At 44.2% G+C, this 17,763-nt stretch overlaps 1 protein-coding gene across 1 annotated transcript; it reads right to left on the minus strand.

Moving 5' to 3' along the window:
* Nucleotides 1-8,887: 8,887 nt before the first annotated feature.
* On the minus strand, nucleotides 8,888-17,167 carry LOC121547738 (inward rectifier potassium channel 2-like). Its single transcript, XM_041859153.1, has 2 exons — nucleotides 17,000-17,167; nucleotides 8,888-12,811 (listed from the first exon to the last, which is right to left on the minus strand). The coding sequence occupies exon 2, from the start codon at nucleotides 12,523-12,525 to the stop codon at nucleotides 11,254-11,256; it is 1,272 nt and encodes a 423-aa protein (XP_041715087.1). The 5' UTR covers nucleotides 12,526-12,811; nucleotides 17,000-17,167; the 3' UTR covers nucleotides 8,888-11,253.
* Nucleotides 17,168-17,763: the final 596 nt, after the last annotated feature.

Here is a 17,763-nt window from a genome sequence, read left to right on the forward strand (position 1 = left end):
TTGAGCAGGGCCTCCCCTCTGGTCTTGACAGACTTTAGTTGCAACTCTCAGCAATGGTGTTTTACCATTGACATTATCATAAAACATGCAGGGTTTTTGGAGAAGTTGTATCAAACTGGTTTTGTATCATGTTTGATTTCAGACTACTCACAATAGTTCCCATTTTATGTAAACGTACGTTGTATTTTGAGGTTATTGAATCATCCTTGACAAATGAGTCGTTTCTTAAAACGTAACTGCAGTTATCTGACTAATTTTCTCTCTCTTTCTCTGCCAGTTTAATAGGAAGTTAATCAGATCACTCAGCTGCCAAAATAGATCAAACACACGCTCACATCCACAGCACTGACTTCAGAGTCCAGACTCCAGAAGTTGACATTAGTGTCAATCTCCCCGAACCGTAAAACGTAGGAATTTTCCATGGAGCTGTCCTTTTATTTATTCTCCATTATCCCTCTCTTCTCTTAAACACATGTGGAGCGATGGAGGGGTGGAGGGGTGGAGCGGTGGAGGGTGGAGGGGTGGAGCGGTGGAGCGGTGGAGGGGTGGAGCGGTGGAGCGGTGGAAGGGTGGAGCGGTGGAAGGGTGGAGGGTGGAGCGGTGGAGGGTGGAAAGGTGGAGTGTGGAGAGGGAGAGGTGGAGGGTGGAGGGATGGAGTTGTGGGGGGGGTGGAGTGGTGGAGGGGTGGAGGGTGAAGGGGTGGAGGGTGAATGGGTGGAGAGGGAGGGGGTGGAGCGGTGGAGGGTGGAGTGGTGGAGTGGTGGAGGGGGTGGAGAGGAAGGGGTGGAGAGGAAGGGGTGGAGGGTGGAGCGGTGGAGTGTTGGGTGGAGGGGTGGAGCAGTGGAGGGGTGGAGAGGAAGGGGTGGAGCGGTGGAGGGTGGAGCGGTGGAGTGTTGGGTGGAGGGGTGGAGCAGTGGAGGGGTGAAGAGGGAGGGGTGGAGGGTGGAGGGGTGGGGGTGGAGAGGAAGGGGTGGAGCGGTGGAGTGGTGGAGGGGGAGCGGTGGGTGGAGGGGTGGAGCAGTGGAGGGGTGGAGGGGTGGAGAGGGAGGGTTGGAGCGGTGGAGGGATGGGGGGTGGAGCGGTGGAGGGTGGAGGGGTGCGGGGTGGAGTGGTGGAGAGGGAGAGGTGGAGTGGTGGTGGGTGGAGGGATGGGGGGTGGAGCGGTGGAGGGTGGAGGGGTGGAGGGTGCGGGGTGGAGTGGTGGAGAGGGAGTGGTGGAGCGGTGGAGGGTGGAGGGTTGGAGTGGTGGAGAGGGAGTGGTGGAGCGGTGGAGGGTGGAGGGTTGGAGTGGTGGAGAGGGAGAGGTGGAGCGGTGGAGGGTGGAGGGGTGGAGTGGTGGAGAGGGAGTGGTGGAGCGGTGGAGGGTGGAGGGTTGGAGTGGTGGAGAGGGAGAGGTGGAGCGGTGGAGGGTGGAGGGGTGGAGTGGTGGAGAGGGAGTGGTGGAGCGGTGGAGAGGGAGAGGTGGAGGGGTGGAGGGGTGGAGCGGTGGAGGGTGGAGGGGTGGAGGGGTGTTATTGTCATTTATTTCCATTTCCTTTCTTCCAAAACTGGGTTTTGTCATTGTGACATGATGACAGGGGAGTTAAATGAGACACTGTTCAAAATGTGTCAAACAAAGTTTTTTTTTGTCCTCAGAATAGACCTGTGATTAAAGCACTACAATGGATTCCCTGTTTTACCATAATGTCTGTCACTAATGATAATGTCTGTCACTAATGATAATGTGTGTCACAAATGATAATGGTCTTTAGTTTGTATTTATAGTGTGATCAGTGTCCTCTATCCCTCTGTATCACCCGCCAGGTGCGTCTGGTTGGCTAAACAAGGTTGTGCCAAAGTCTTTATTTTTTTTAGCACAGTGCTTCCCCCGTCAACAGATTGTTTTGTCATTTGGAAGGTTGGTGTGCCTTTGGAGGACGAGAGCGACGGCACAAATCCAGAGAGTCTTAAAAGGGTTGTACAGTGAAAACTGCGATTTACTGTATATAAAATGTAATTCACATTTGAAGGCAGATGTCATTAGCATCACCAAAGTCTGAAAAATCTATATTATTGACTTGAAGCTGAATCACTCAGATTCGATTTTCCTCAGCTAGGATGACGTGAGTCTAGCTATTCATTATGAATGTGTCCAATGATATGCTTTGTTTATACTTCATCCTCCGTCCTCATTTGAATGTGTACCCTGCATTAACATGCCGTCACATCTTTTGATTCAGGAACAGGCCAGATACACTGCATTTCCAAAAGTATGTGGACACCTGCTCAGCGAACAACTCATTCCAAAATCATGGGCATTAATATGGAGTTGGTCCCCCTTTGCTGCTATAACAGCCTCCACTCTTCTGGGAAGGCTTTCCACTAGATGTTGGAACATTGCTGCAGGGATTTGCTTCCATTCAGCCACAAGAGCACTAGTGAGGTCGGGCACTGATGTTGGGCGATTAGGCCTGGCTCGCAGTCAGCGTTCAAATTCATCCCAAAGGTGTTTGATGGGGTTTAGGTCAGGGCTCTGTGCAGGCCAGTCAAGTTCTTCCACGCCGATCTCGACAAACCATTTCTGTATAGACCTTGCTTTGTGCATGGGGGTATTGTCATGCTGAAACAGGAAAGGGCCTTCCCCAAACTGTTGCCACAAGGTTGGGAGCACAGAATTGTCTATAATGTCATTCTATGCTGTAAAGTTAAGACTTCCCTTCACTGGAAATAAGGGGCCTACCTTGAACCATGAAAAACAGTCCCAGACCAATATTCCTCCTCCACCAAATTTTACAGTTGGCACTATGCATTCGGGCAGGTAGTGTTCTTCTGGCATGCGCCAAAACCAGATTTCGGACTGCCAGATGGTGAAACGTGATTCATCACTACAGAGAACTTGTTTCCACTGCTCCAGAGTCCAATGGTGGTGAGCTTTACACCATTCCAGCCGATGCTTAGCATTGCTCATGGTGATCTTAGACTCTTAGACATTTCATGAAGCTCCCGACAAACAGTTATTGTGCTGACAATGCTTCCAGAGGCAGTTTGGAACTCAGTAGTGAGTGTTGCAACTGAGGACAGACAATTTTTACGCGCTACGCACTTCAGCACTCGGCGGTCCCGTTCTGTGAGTTTGTGTGGCCTACCACTTCATGGCTGAGCCGTTGTTGCTCCTAGACGTTTCCACTTCACAATAACAGCACTTACACTTGTTGGAAAGGTAGCATCCTATGACGGTGCCACGTTGAAAGTCACTGAGCTCTTCAGTAAGGCCATTCTACTGCCAATGTTTATCTATGGAGATTGCATGGCTGTGTGCTCGATTTTATACACCTGTCAGCAACAGCTGTGGCTGAAATAGAATCCATGAATTTGAAGGGTTGTCCACTTACTTTTGTATATATAGTGTAGCTAACTAGCTACCGGTAAGCAAAATAAAGTTGTTAATCTTCCCCAAAAAGGAAGGCTTAAAGGAGAAATTGATTATATTCCTTTCCCAAGCTCAGAATGCACCCAAGTTGATCACAAAGAGTGCCATTTGCACATTGTTCAGGTGAGTGCTTTGAGAACCTGCTGCAAAAAAAAGATGGGGTATGCCAAGCTTCTGATACTGAAGCCTGATGCAGTCCCATCACTTGAGTTGCCACTGACAGTCCCAGCAGCAAGCGTGGATCATCATGTAAGTAGCTAACATAGAATAGTAGAGATAATTAGCTAACTAGCAAGCTCATTTATTTGTCAACGAGCTAAGGTTATATCTCCGACACGAAGCTTCATATCCTTGCTTTCACCAGAGAGGAAGAGGAAGAGAGAGGCCCAACTCGGTGGAAAATCTGTCTCCCTCCAGTAGGTGGCATTGTTTAGCTGTTTCGTCCACCAAGAAATGAGTTTTTTTATGGTCAATAAGAGTGTCGAATTTGGTCAACAAAAAAATGAATGGCTTATTTGCTATGTGAGGTTTATTTGATCGAATAGAAGTTTTGTAATGCTTAAGTTGTTACGAGTGTACTGATATAAGTAGGACACGTGAGCTTTAGGGTTTAGTGAATGATTTGTCCCAAATACAACGCTTTTAGTTTTTGAAATATTTAGGACTAACTTATTCCTTGCCACGCATTCTGAAACTAACTCCAGCTCTTTGTTAAGTGTTGCTGTCAAAGCCAGTGGCATGTCGTTAGTAAAGATTGAAAAAAGTAAGGGGCCTAGACAGCTGCCCTGGGGAATTCCTGATTCTACCTGGATTTTGTTGGAGAGGCTTCCATTAAAGAACACCCGCTGTGTTCTGTTAGACAGGTAACTCTTCAATCAATCAATCAATCACATTTTATTTATAAAGCCCTTTTTACATCAGCAGATATCACAAAGTGCTATACAGAAACCCAGCCTAAAACCCCAAACAGCAAGCAATGCAGATGTAGACGCACGGTGGCTAGGAAAAACTCCCTAGAAAGGCAGAAACCTAGGAAGAAACCTAGAGAGGAACCAGGCTCTGAGGGGTGTCCAGTCCCCTTCTGGCTATGCCGGGTGGAGATTATAACAGTACATGGCCATTAAGGCCAGATTTTTCTCCAAGATGTTCAAACGTTCATAGATGACCAGCAGGGTCAAATTACAATCACAGTGGTTGTAGAGGTTGCAACAGGTCAGTACATCAGGAGTAAATGTCACTTGGCTTTTCATAGCCGGGCATTTAGAGGTTGAAATAGCAGGTGCGGTAGAGAGAGAGTTGAAAACAGCAGGTCTGGGACAAGGTAGCACGTCCGGTAAACAGGTCAGGGTTCCATAGCCACAGGCAGAAGAGTGGAAACTGGAGCAGCAGCACAACCAGGTGGACTGGGGACAGAAAGGAGTCATCCGGCCAGGTATGGGGGAGACACTGTGGCCCCGTCCGACGATACCCCCAGACAAGACCAGCCAGGCAGGATATAACCCCACCCACTTTGCCAAAGCACAGCCCCCACACCACCAGAGGGATATCAACAGACCACCAACCTACTACCCTGAGAAAAGGCTGAGTATAGCCCACGAAGATCTCCTCCACTGCACGAGCCCGACGGAGCGACAAACCGTACAGGAAGATCACGTCAGTGACTCAACCCACAATATAGCAGTGGCCGAGTTACAGTTTTGACTTAAATCTACTTGAAAACCTATGGCAAGATCTGAGAACGGTTGTCTAGCAATGACAAACAACAAATTTGACAGAGCTTGGAGAATTTTTGAAATAATAATTAGCAAATGTTGCACAATCCAGGTGTGGAAAGCTCTTAGAGTCTTACCCAGAATGACTCACAGCTGTAATCGCTGCCAAAGGTGATTTTAACCTGCATTGACTCAGAGTGTTGAATACTTATCTAATCAAGATATATTAGTGTTTTTCATTTTCATGAATTCTTTTAAAATGTTAGAATTTTTGTTTCCTCTTTGACATTACAGAGTATATTGTGTAGATCGTTGACAAAAAATGACAATTAAATGAATTTTAATCCCACTTTGTAACACAACAACGTGTAAAAAGTCAAGGGGTGTGGAAATTTTCTAAAGGCACTGTACATGGAACCCAAAAGGGTTCTACCTTTAACCAAAAGAGTTCTACCTGGAACCAAAAAGGGTTATTTAAAGGATGCTCCTATGGGGACAGCCAAAGAACCCTTTTAGGTTCTAGATAGTACCTTTTTTTCTAAGATTGTGCCAGTACAGCCTGGAGAGGAAGCCTCTGCAGATGATACTGGCTAACACCATCCTTCCACTCACCTTAAAAACATGGTCAGTTCTGGTCTACTTAAGGAGGTGGCTCTCCCATAAACATCAGCGTGGTAGCGTCTTGGTCTACTTAGCTTCTTGACTTCAATGGAAACAGACAAAATGTCTTGCTTCCTTTTTTCGTCTCTGCTAGTAACACCAGAAGAGAACAACTGAGATAATGCTTAATGATCAGCAACAGCCAGGGATCAAGAGGGGATACGTTCATACACCTAGCCTGGTCAAGAGGGGATACGTTCATACACCTAGCCTGGGTAGCAGTGTGTTTAGCTAAAGTTCCACTACTGTGCCAAATATGTTTTGCAATGACACAGAGCACAAGGAGTGGAATCCTGGCTAAACAGACACCATATGCAAATCTACTGTATATTTCTATATACTGTATACTGAACAAAAATATAAACGCAACATGCAACAATTTCAACGATTTTACTAAGTTACAGTTCATATAAGGAAATCAGTCAATTGAAATAAATTCATTAGGCCCTAACCTATGGATTTCACATGACTGGGCAGTGGTGCAACCATGGGTGGGTCTGGGAGGGCATAGGCCCACCCACTGGGGAGCCAGGCTCAGCCAATCAGAATGAGTTTTTCCCCACAAAAGGGCTTTATTACAGACAGAAATACTCCTAAGTGTCATCAGCTGTCCGGGTGGCTGGTCTCATACCATCCCGCAGGTGAAGAAGCCGGACATGGAGGTCCTGGGCTGGCGTGGTTACACGTCGTCTGTGGTTGTGAGGCCGGTTGGACGTACTGCCAAATTCTCTAAAACGACGTTGGAGGTGGCTTATGGTAGAGAAATTAATATTCAATTCTCTGGCAACAGCTCTGGTGGACATTCCTGCAGTCAGCATGCCAATTGCACACTCCCTAAAAACTTGAGACATCTGTGGCATTGTGTTGTGTGACAAAACTAAACATTTTAGAGTGGCCTTTTATTGTCCCCAGCACAAGGTGCACCTGTGTAATGATCATGCTGTTTTAATATGCCACATTTGTCCGGTGGATGGATTATCTTGGCAAAGGAGAAATGCTCACTAACAGGGATGTAAACAAATTTGTGCTAAACATTTGAGAGAAATAAGCTTTTTGTGGGTATGGAAAATGTCTGGGATCTTTTATTTCAGCTCATGAAGCGTGGGACCAACACTTTACATGTTGCGTTTAAATTTTTGTTCAGAATACATTGTGCACATACGTAAATAAATATGTGAATGTTCTGTTTTTGTTGTCATTAACCGAAGAGCTGTCCCCGGGGATCCTCACAGTGTTCCACAGGAGCACCATCGAGAGCATACTGTCGGGCTGCATCACAGCCTGGTACGGCAACTCCACCGCCGCGGACCGCAAGGCGCTATAGAGGGTGGTACGCTCAGCCGAACGCACCATCGAGAGCATACTGTTGTACTGCATCACAGCCTGGTACGGCAACTCCACCGCCGCGGACCGCAAGGCGCTACAGAGGGTGGTACGCTCAGCCGAACGCACCATCGAGAGCATACTGTTGTACTGCATCACAGCCTGGTACGGCAACTCCACCGCCGCGGACCGCAAGGCGCTACAGAGGGTGGTACGCTCAGCCGAACGCACCATCGGGTGCACACCGCCTGCCCTCCAGGACACCTACAACACCAGGTGTTGCAGGAAGTCCAAGAAGATCATCAAGGACCTTAGCCACTCGAGCCACGGCCTGTTCACCCCACTTCCATCACTCAGACGCAGGCAGTATAGGAGCATCTTGGGAAAAAACTGACAGACTGGGCAATAGCTTCTACCCCTCACACCATCAGGCTGCTGAATAGACGCCTCTAGGCAGCCACCTGCATCCTCCTCCCCCCACAGTTGTAAATATGTATATATTAATTATTTGTATTATTTTTTTCTTTCACTTCTCACTTTCCCCCCCTTCTGCTCCACCTATGGACATTCCCCTCTGGGACATTCTATGTTGGACATTCCTCTCTGGGATTCCCCCACTGTTGGAGCTCGGAGCTTAAGAATTTCCCTGTACCCTGTGACTAATAAAGTCATCTAAATCTAAAGACGAATGGCAATGAATTAATAATAGACTTTCATGGAGTTTAATGGTGAAGAATTGGAACCGACATTATGAGTAACAGGAAGATAGATTCAATACAGTGGGCTAGAAGACAAGATGAGAGATGTACAGAGCAGGAAAGTGCAAAGGAAAGTGCAAAGGTAAGGCTTCTGACTGACATGTAGGGAAGAGTGGGGTAAATTGAGCCACCATTGTTTCTAGAAAACCAAACACAAAATTAATCCTTTTAACAAATATTTAGGAAGAAACAACATAGAACATTTCAGCAAGTTAGGTCCAAAAAAAACAGATTTTCACTAAAGTCAAATGAATGTATTGTGTTAAGAGGTTTCATGATTTTTGTATCTAAACCAAAGTAGATCATTTTAAGATTGTTCTATACATCAGTTTGGGTCTCTATAAGCTTCAATATGCAGTCCTTAAACTTGCAAGAAAATGCATCCTTTAGCTGTGTTGGCTAATATAGTCAAAATGTTTGCCTTGGGGTAAGTTGAGCTAATGGTTAAGCCAAAGTGAAGTTCAGCTAATTGAAGTGTTTTCTGTCCATGCATAATGCAAGGCGTTATCGCTGCGATATGAGGTAACAGGGCCTGGCCTTTGTTAAAAAGTGCTTGTTAGGTGTTAAGCTATGTTCAAATATGCTTAAAAGGATTAATAATTGTGTTTGGGAAATAAAGATAGACATGGTTTTAAAAAAGGTAGTGGTAATATTTCATTCAGTAAATACATTTGTAGACTGCTCAACTTACCCCATACCCTGGGTAAGTTGTGCCAAGAGAACACTTTTTTTGGACAAGCTGTTTTCAAAACTGTAATGTTAACATTAATTCTGATTATATCCAGGGATACACAACATCCTGAAATATATGTATTGTATATATCTTCGTTAGAAAGAATACTATATTTCCCTTGACTGAGTGATGCTCAATCTAAAAAATAGCTCAATTTACCCCAATCTCCCCTACAGGGTCCCTTCAAAACATACTCTACCAGAGCTGAACCTCTGGGCTTTGGCCAATTCTGTATTTTTCCATATCTGCATCCCAAATGCCAGCCTATTCATGGCAATGAACAGAACAGCAATTGATCATACATTGAGGTTTTATTGAAAAAAGAACAATATAATAATCGCATTTACAATAATAATAACAATAATATTATTAATAATATAAAAATCTGTACATTCCATTGTTTTGCAGTACAACTGGAAGACTCTGATACAAAAATCACTGGAACAGGGAGGGCGGGGGTCTATGTACAAGTAAAGGAATTCAAAATAAAAGAAATAGGAGATAGATTTGTCAAAATGCAAACTCTACAGGCTTTCAATACACCTTATTAACATGCCTGGGATACAGTACTGTTGGCTTATTAAACCATGTTGTCCAATCCAAGATTCCCTCGTAAAACAACAAACAACTTATAATGAAAAATAAAATAATATTTGATAACAAGGCATGGCAATTCATAGACCTACTCTGGATATAAATATAAATGCATGAACAGCAAAGACATTGATAGAGGTGTATATGTAGTGTGTTTTATTCTCTCCTTATTTAAAAAGAGCCTATAGCTGAAGATGTGCTCTTTTTGTGACGGCAGAATAGCGGACGATTGTAAAGTACTAAGAAAGAAAAAAAACGGGTGATTTGTTGTTTTACTTAAAATATTTTTTTTACTAAAAAGGAAGTATTGTAACACTGTTCTTTTCTGAGCATGTGCTTAAAGCCTTCTCGGCTTAACAACATATTACTGATCCAGTCTAGGGCCTAGAACCTGGTTTATATGTTTGGCTTTGAATATGAAAACGATGGTAAAACTCTGCTGAAGCCCTGGCATCATAAGAGCCACAAAACTGTGTCTATCATGACGGTCTCACAGTGATATTGATTAAGTATTATGTTGAATGAGTTCCAATGAAGTTATACCAACATCTCTAAAATGATAACAAATGTATACACGTGTTTGAAAATAAATCGTTCCTCTTTGTTTTTTCTTTACTTCAGAAATGCTCTACTTCTACCACTTATAACAAATGAATGAGACATTATAATAATAATATTTGGTGTCTTCTGTTATCAAACCCTACCAAATGCAACAATGTAGCAGCATTTTAAAGAACATTCGTATGCTAATTTTCACTCCCCCTTGTCTTGTAGGTGTTAGTTCAGTTCTGCCTCATTCCGATAGTAATACCACTCTGCTAACTTCCTTCAAACAAAACAGGCATGTTTCTATTGATTTGACCAGCATTGAACGACCCTTTAAATGTATGTTAGGTTGTATGTCTGTAATGAGACCAGCTCATTAACAACAGTACATACAGATTACCATATCTGCTTTGGATATGTACGGTATGGAAGTTAATGTTAATGATTCATATAAACATTTATCATTTTAAAGGATGTGTTCCTCTACTTTACAATGGCTGCATAGTATGTTTTCTCAAATAGGTTAAAAGCTACATTGAGCTACATTTCCTTTGATGTATTTCACCAAAGCCTTCAAAGATCACCCAGTTCACTGCAACATGACGCTCTAATCAAAGGCAAAATCAGTTGTGCGTTCACTGGAAAATGTGAGAAATTCCAATCTCAGCAAAAGGAAAAAAAGGTTTGTTTCAAGGCTGAATTGCGTCTTTAATTGTTTGGATAAACATTCCAAAACTTTAGAGTACTTTGGAGCTGGGTGCCCAGGATAAATTAAAAAGTGCAAATTAGCAAAATAAAAAATGTATTTGGTGTTCACTCTGACAGAGCAAAACTTTCTAAATGTCTCTGTTACTCTATGGGTGGGCATCTTTGCACGTTTTCCCCCAGTTTCTCTGAAACGAGAAAGTAGAGAATTTGTGTATAGCAGCATTTTATATTATATATATATATATATATATATTAAAAGGCAGATAATAGAAATAAAAACTATTGTTCTTAAAACCATCTTGTTCATGATTTGCTGGACAGATAAACAGAGAGACATGCCTGCTATTTTCAAGTCATCGTAGCTAACACCCATTCCAATACATTATACAGATGCACATTCCTTTCTATACATAGACGCTAAAGAGATAATTTACATACATTTCATTTTCTTGTGGGAACCTTTTTTCAAGAACGATTTCCTTCCTATATGCAAGTGTTTCATAGTGCTGTGCTTGCTGTAATATGCAATTACATTGTTTAAAAAAAAAAGTTACAAGTCCCAAGCTATCCCCTTCCCACAGCAGTACCGTCGGCATGAACCTGTCCTTGACCCAAGGCCCAGCTCAGCTCAATGTCCTTTACCCAAAGCCCAGCTCAGCTCAATGTCCTTTACCCAAGGCCCAGCTCAGCTCAGCTCAATGTCCTTTACCCAAGGCCCAGCTCAGCTCAATGTGCCATTTAGAACAACTAAAGGTGATTCTTGAAATCAGAATCTTCTTCTCTGTGAGGTGGTCTGCAGTCTCTGCACAGTCATATTTCAGATTCTCGCCTCAGGGGCCTGGACTCTAGTGGCACAGTGGGCAGGTGATGCTCTGAGTCTGAGATATTGTCGGTCTGTGTTACATCTGGGCCCACGCTACCCCCGTTCCCCTCGTCTGTCTCCTCTTTGTTAGTCAGCGCCACCTCGTTCTCGTAACAGAAGGAGTTGGAGCTGGACAGGATGTATTTTTTCTCTGCCAGGTCTCTGGCGCTGCACAGCGGGGTGTTGGGCACCTTGTAAGTCTTATGAAAACGAGAGTAGTCCACCTTGTAGTAGCTCTTCTCCTCGAAGAGCACCGGCTCGAAGCGGTGGCCCCACAGGATCTCGCTGGCCAGGTAGGAGCTGCGGCACTGGGTGGTCATGGCCGTGGCCTCCACCATCCCTTCCAGGATCACCACAATCTCGAACTCGGACGTCTCCAGCTCTTGCTTGCTCATGTCATAGAATGGGCTATCCTCATCAATCTCGTGGACGATGGTGATGGGCGACACCAGGAAGATACGGTCGACTCCGCTGTCGAAGCCCACATCAATGTCCATCTGGTCCAGAGGGATGAACTCCCCCTCTGCCGTGGTGCGCGACTTGAGGAGGTGGGCACGCACGTGGGCCTCCACCAGGTGGCTCTTCCTCAGGTTGCCCACGCGCCACATCAGACACAGCTTGTTGTCCCTCATGGCCACTGTAGCGTTGTGGCTGAACACCAGCGTCTCGTTCCTCTTCTTGGGCTTGGCCATCTTGGCCATGACGGCGCCAATGATGAAGGCGTCGATAATGCAGCCCACAATGCTCTGGAAGACAACCATGAAGACCGCCACGGGACACTCGTCAGTGACGTAGCGGTAGCCGTAGCCGATGGTGGTCTGGGTCTCAATGGAGAAGAGGAAGGCTGCCGTGAAACTGCTCACATTGGAGACACACTTCTGGGAGTCGTTCTCCAAGTCCCCATGGAAGATGGCGACCAGCCAGAAGATGCAGCCGAAGAACAGCCACGACAGGAGGAAGGCAAGGCAGAAGATGACAAACATCCACCGCCAGCGGATGTCCACGCATGTCGTGAAAATGTCAGCGAGATAACGCTGGCTCTTCTCGGAGACATTAATGAACTGCACGTTGCAGTGACCGTCCTTCTTGACGAAGCGGCTCTGGGGCTGGTGCCTCGTGTGCACCTTGCCCTTGCCATTCCCGTACCCGTTGGGCACCGCCACAGTGCCGTTCTCCTCGGTTGACACTATGCTGTAGCGATTGGCTCGCACACTTCCCATCACCTCGTTCTGGTGGGAGGGCTGCAGCGCTGCTTCTGCTTTGGAAAACAGTCTGAGTTTCTGGAAAAAGCGTTGGAGAAACAGTTTTGAAACACTAAGGGGACCAACTCAAGCAGGAAATGGGGTGGTGAAGTGAAGGAGAAGGATGAAGGAGGAGACAAAGCCTCTCTCTCGGTCCTCGACGGCCTCTAGCGTGACTGCAACCAGGGAGAGGTCCGCAGGGCTGAGTAGGATGAGTTTATCGGTGCTCTCTCATCAGGCAGCCGGACCTCACCAATGACGTATGCTGAGGGAAAAAGAGAGAGAAAAATAAAGGTTTTAGACTTGCTAATGGAGAGAAAGAATGGATCACATGAGTCATGATACATGAAATACCACCAACTGTCATGAATGATTATTTCAATATCTAATCCATTACTCTGTAGTGTGCAGCCTGAGAAAACCATCAAATACTGTATACCCAAGGGCAAGAACAAGCACGTCTCCTCATGCCAACAATATTTCATTCAGTTATGACAACAGTCATATTTAACCCCTATTCTGGCTTCTCCACTGAGAGAGGTCAGGGAGCAATGGGAGCGAGGTCCCACTGATGGTCAGTCACAAAGCATACTTGTTTTTGTTGGCCACAGAGTTTCGAAACAAGATCCTTTCTTGTTGGATTGTGGGCTATGGTGTTTCTACGGGAACCCATGGACTCATGGTTTCTTTGGACCCCCCCAAATAAAAATCCATAAATGATAACTGATCATGCTCAGATGCACGTATCACTATTGATATTTTATATTTTTGCTGCACAACAACAGAGGGAATTTGTTGCAACATGGAAGCGGAAATAACAGTCTTGTTAAAGCAGCCTTCAGTTTAATATTCCTTTACAAGTAGACCCGTCACGTCCACTCCGTGAAGACGGTCTTACGGTCTGCCACACCAGCCTGTTTGTCAAATTGCACGGTGCATGAACCAATTCCTACTGCCTCATTGCCCACTGGTGCGTTCTTAACACCCATTTTCACATACCATGTTAATCACAACCCTGGAAAGATGGAAAATGTTTTGTTGCTTGAATGTAAGCTACTGTACCACATCATTGGGCCAACCAACCAACCGGGCTCTTGAACGTCACTTACTAGGGTTCTGGAAGCTTTCAAAGGCTCAAGCTTGGTACTTTTATGAGGTGTCAGTTATACAGAAATAACAGTTATTCCATTTGCTGTGGGACTTGATTATATATATTTATGTTTGTGGAGACTTTCCGATTAGTGATAACTTGACTTAGGAAACAAAACCTACATGCATAGAAACATACTGTACGTATATTGTACTGAACTAAAATATAAAAACGCAACATGCAACAATTCCAATGATTTTACTGAGTTACAGTTCATATAACGAAATCAGTCAATTTAAATAGGCCGTAATCTATGGATTTCACACAACTGGGCAGGGCCGCAGCCATGGGAGGGAAAAGGCCCACCCACTTGGGAGCCAGGCCCACCCACTGGGGAGCCAGGCCCAGCCAATCAGAATGAATTTTTCCCCACAAAAGGGCATTATTACAGACATAAATACTCCTCAGTTTCATCAGCTGTCTGGGTGGCTGGTCTCAGACAACCCCGCAGGTAAAGAAGCCGGAAGTGGAGGTCCTTGGCTGGCGTGATTACACCTGGTCTGTGGTTGTGAGGCCGGTTGGATGTACAACAGCTTTGGTGGACATTCCTGCAGTCAGCATACCAATTGCACGCTCCCTCAAAACATCTGTGGCATTGTGGTGTGACAGAACTGCACATTTTAGAGTGGCCTTTTATTGTCCCCAGCACAAGGTGCACCTGTGTAACGATCATGCAGGAGGAATCTCTCTCTCTGAGTGCAGCAGCGTAGCTTGTTGACTCAGAGTCCTCTGAGACTTCATCTTCTCTCAGCAGCATAATGGCTGTCCTGTGAGGATTCTGTCTCTGGCACTACAGAAACACCACTCATTAGAGAGAGCCCTGCCTGTGTCTGATCTGTTATACATGTCATAGATCTTGTTGTCCTAGCGACCAACCATGGTTGCAATGAACACTGTGAACTCTTCTGTTATGTTTTTTTTGTTGGGGGGGGGGGGGGTTATATCCAAGAAATGTGTTTAAATTGTTAAAATATATATATATACAGTATGTTTGGGAGATTTGGTGATATGAGAGCCAGTGACGAATAGTTACGTGAGTATGTCAGGAAAATAGATATAATTTCTTTGTGTTCTTTAACATTTAAAAGGTGAAGAGATAGCTTTTCTTCTTGCTCCCTTGCAAAACTTACATCACCAAATATAATGACTTTGACTCAGAGTAAACACATCGGAAATGTGAATCGATATGAGTAGACTACAGTCTCTGTTGAGTCAATTTACAAACATTTCTCTAGTGTGTAGACTGCCTTCAGATATTTCCCTTCATGTTTTGTAAAAAATAGTTTATAGAGTGGTATCTGCAGCATCAGCTTCTATAATGTGTCCTTAAATCTCTCTTATTAAAATTGGATCTCAAATAGCATGTTGGTGGTGAGTAGAGTCAGGAGGAACTCATCTGTCATCAAACATGGACACTAGTTTGGGAATTTGCGGGGAATTCTGGATTGTTTACAGTATTTACTAAATTAGACATGCAGAGTCAGTCTGCAGCACAACCTCTCCTCAATCAATACCAGTTAGGATGACTGTGTAGTTTACACAGTACTTGATTAATAGGAGCTTTTCCCCCATCAAACTAAATAAGTCTCCTTCTGTTTTCTGACTGAGTGACGTGAATAGAAATTGATATGGCCATGTTCTGTTTGCTTTGTGGGTTGAGAGGACACTTAAATGGAAAATTATTACATAAAAATGTTGAATTTTCTGTTGTCTTTTAGGAACATCAATAGATGCTAAACAGCTATTTTCCTATCTGTTGCTATGGCACCATGATAACAGAATGGAAAAAGTATAACTGTCTGTTATTCTATTATAGCCCCTTTTGATCAGTGGGATAATTATGTTCTGTGGAAAATGTAATCCCTCTGATCTTTGATTGAATTAGAACTGCTGGACTGGCCTAATCTGAGAGGTGTATATACAGTGCCAATATTCACTGTCTGGAAACAATGTCATGGTTGACGTTTCCTGCAGAAACATCATTTACAGAACTTATGGCAACTCCCTGACCTGCTGCCAGCGTACAGTCATTTAGGTCACCTTGAGGATGGTCTTGCAATTGTTACATAGCTACCCATGGGCCACACCAAAAAAAAAAAATCTTATTTTACAGTGTCTCATCTAAGACTACATTTTAGCAGACGCTCTTATCCAGAGGCGACTTACAGTTAGTGCGTGCATACATTTTCATACTGGCCCCCCGTGGGAAACGAACCCACAACCCTGGCGTTGCAAGCGCCATGCTCTACCAACTGAGCTACAGCAGACTACCATTTGAAATGCCCAGTGCAGTCAAAAACGTGATTTTCCTGTGTCATGGTTGAAATAATACTGTGAAGTTGTGAAAGTGATGATAATGTATTTTTAGTGTAAGAGCTGTTTGAAAAGACTGCCTGCAATGTCAGTCTGTTTTGGTGGAATGGAGTTTTGGCCTGCCTGGTAAATTAGTTAATAGACCAATAAGAAAGAGAGTTCCAAACCTTTCTGCCAATAACAGCTAGTCATCAGTTTTCCCCTCCCCACTCAGACCACTCCCAGACAGTCCTAGCTAAATTATTGCTTGAGAAATTGCTCTTTGCTAAGAAGCTGTTTTTGTTTCTTTTTGACCATTTTAATTGAAAACAAGCACAGTAAGGTACCAAATTGTTACCCAGAAATGATTTGATATTGAGATAAAAACGGTTGCATTGTACCTTTAACATATAATAAAGTATGTGGCTCCAGACTCCAAGCAGCACTGAAATGCAGCACATGCCAGCGAGAAATGCTAACAGGTGCGGGCTAAAAAACGGGAACAGACTGCGTGATGCAATCTCGCATACATCGTTCAAACATTCCATCCATACCGTTATAATTGTACACGAATGTATGTTTACATGTAAAATATATACAAATAACACTGATTGCATGACAAATTGTAGCTTTTGGGATGATTCAGCCTATGTTTGTGAGCAGTGTATTGCAACATAACCGTATGAATCAGCCGACGCATAAACATGACATATTTTCGCACTTAAATTTATATTTTACCTTAATTATGGATTTGGTTGATGAAATGTTATGCATTTTTAAACAATGAAAAGCCCTGCTCCGCAAGCTTCCAGGCACAGTGGGTATGACTTTGTCTGAAAGTCGGCGGTATGCCTACAGCGCATCCAATTCAAGGGAGCGCACTCCAAGTGCGACTGTCTCAATCTTCTCAAATATAGATCAAATAAAATCAACAGTAGTCTATGTCATGCAGCATCTACAACTTCCCATAAGTAAATTATGAATTGCTACAAAGAGCTTGTTAAACCTTACCTGTTGCTCATTTGCAGACCAGGACAAAATCAAAGGTTAGTTGAAATTATAGTCCGGAAGTTATGTCCTCTGGTATCCACACTTTTCAAGGCGTATGTTTCTGTTTTGGAGTAATGTTGCCTTCTTGTTATGATCACAGCGAGAACTGAAACGCCCTCATGTCACTGAAATGACTGGTCTTGAAAATGTGCTTAGCAAATAGTTCTCCAAAGCAATTTAAATAGGGTATACCGGCATGCTCCGCCTTCTGGTCCCTACCCAGCCAATAGTATTACAGAGAGGAAGAACGCGTTGATAGAGTTAATTTACACTGACGTATGAAACCGTGTGAGTGAAAATTCATAGGCTACAAACCGCAAGTAATGTTTGGGGAGACACTGTCAGGGGTTTGGAGAAGGAGGGTCATGCGTAACAACAAATGGGTAGATAAGTGGTTCTAATTCATATTGATGATCGATTGTTCGTTTTTGGGTTGCCTGGGGGGGTAATCTCATTTCATCCTAAAGGTATATTCTTCTAGTCTAAAACCCCCACGGGGCAAGGGGGCAAGTTATATATTTCAACCTCTCCCTGACCCAGTCTGTAATACCTACATGTTTCAAGCAGACCACCATAGTCCCTGTGCCCAAGAACGCCAAGGTAACCTGTCTAAATGACTATCACCCTGTAGCACTTATATCTGTAGCCATGAAAATGTATGCACTCACTAACTATAAGTCGCTCTGGATAAGAGCGTCTGCTAAATGACTAAAATGTCAAATGTA

The sequence above is a fragment of the Coregonus clupeaformis genome, chromosome 31 (genome assembly GCF_020615455.1).
Source record: "Coregonus clupeaformis isolate EN_2021a chromosome 31, ASM2061545v1, whole genome shotgun sequence".
NCBI lineage: Eukaryota > Metazoa > Chordata > Actinopteri > Salmoniformes > Salmonidae > Coregonus > Coregonus clupeaformis.

Excerpts from the sequence above, each read along its gene's own strand:
- LOC121547738 (XM_041859153.1), bottom strand. The coding sequence starts at position 12,525 with ATGGGAAGTGTGCGAGCCAATCGCTACAGCATAGTGTCAACCGAGGAG.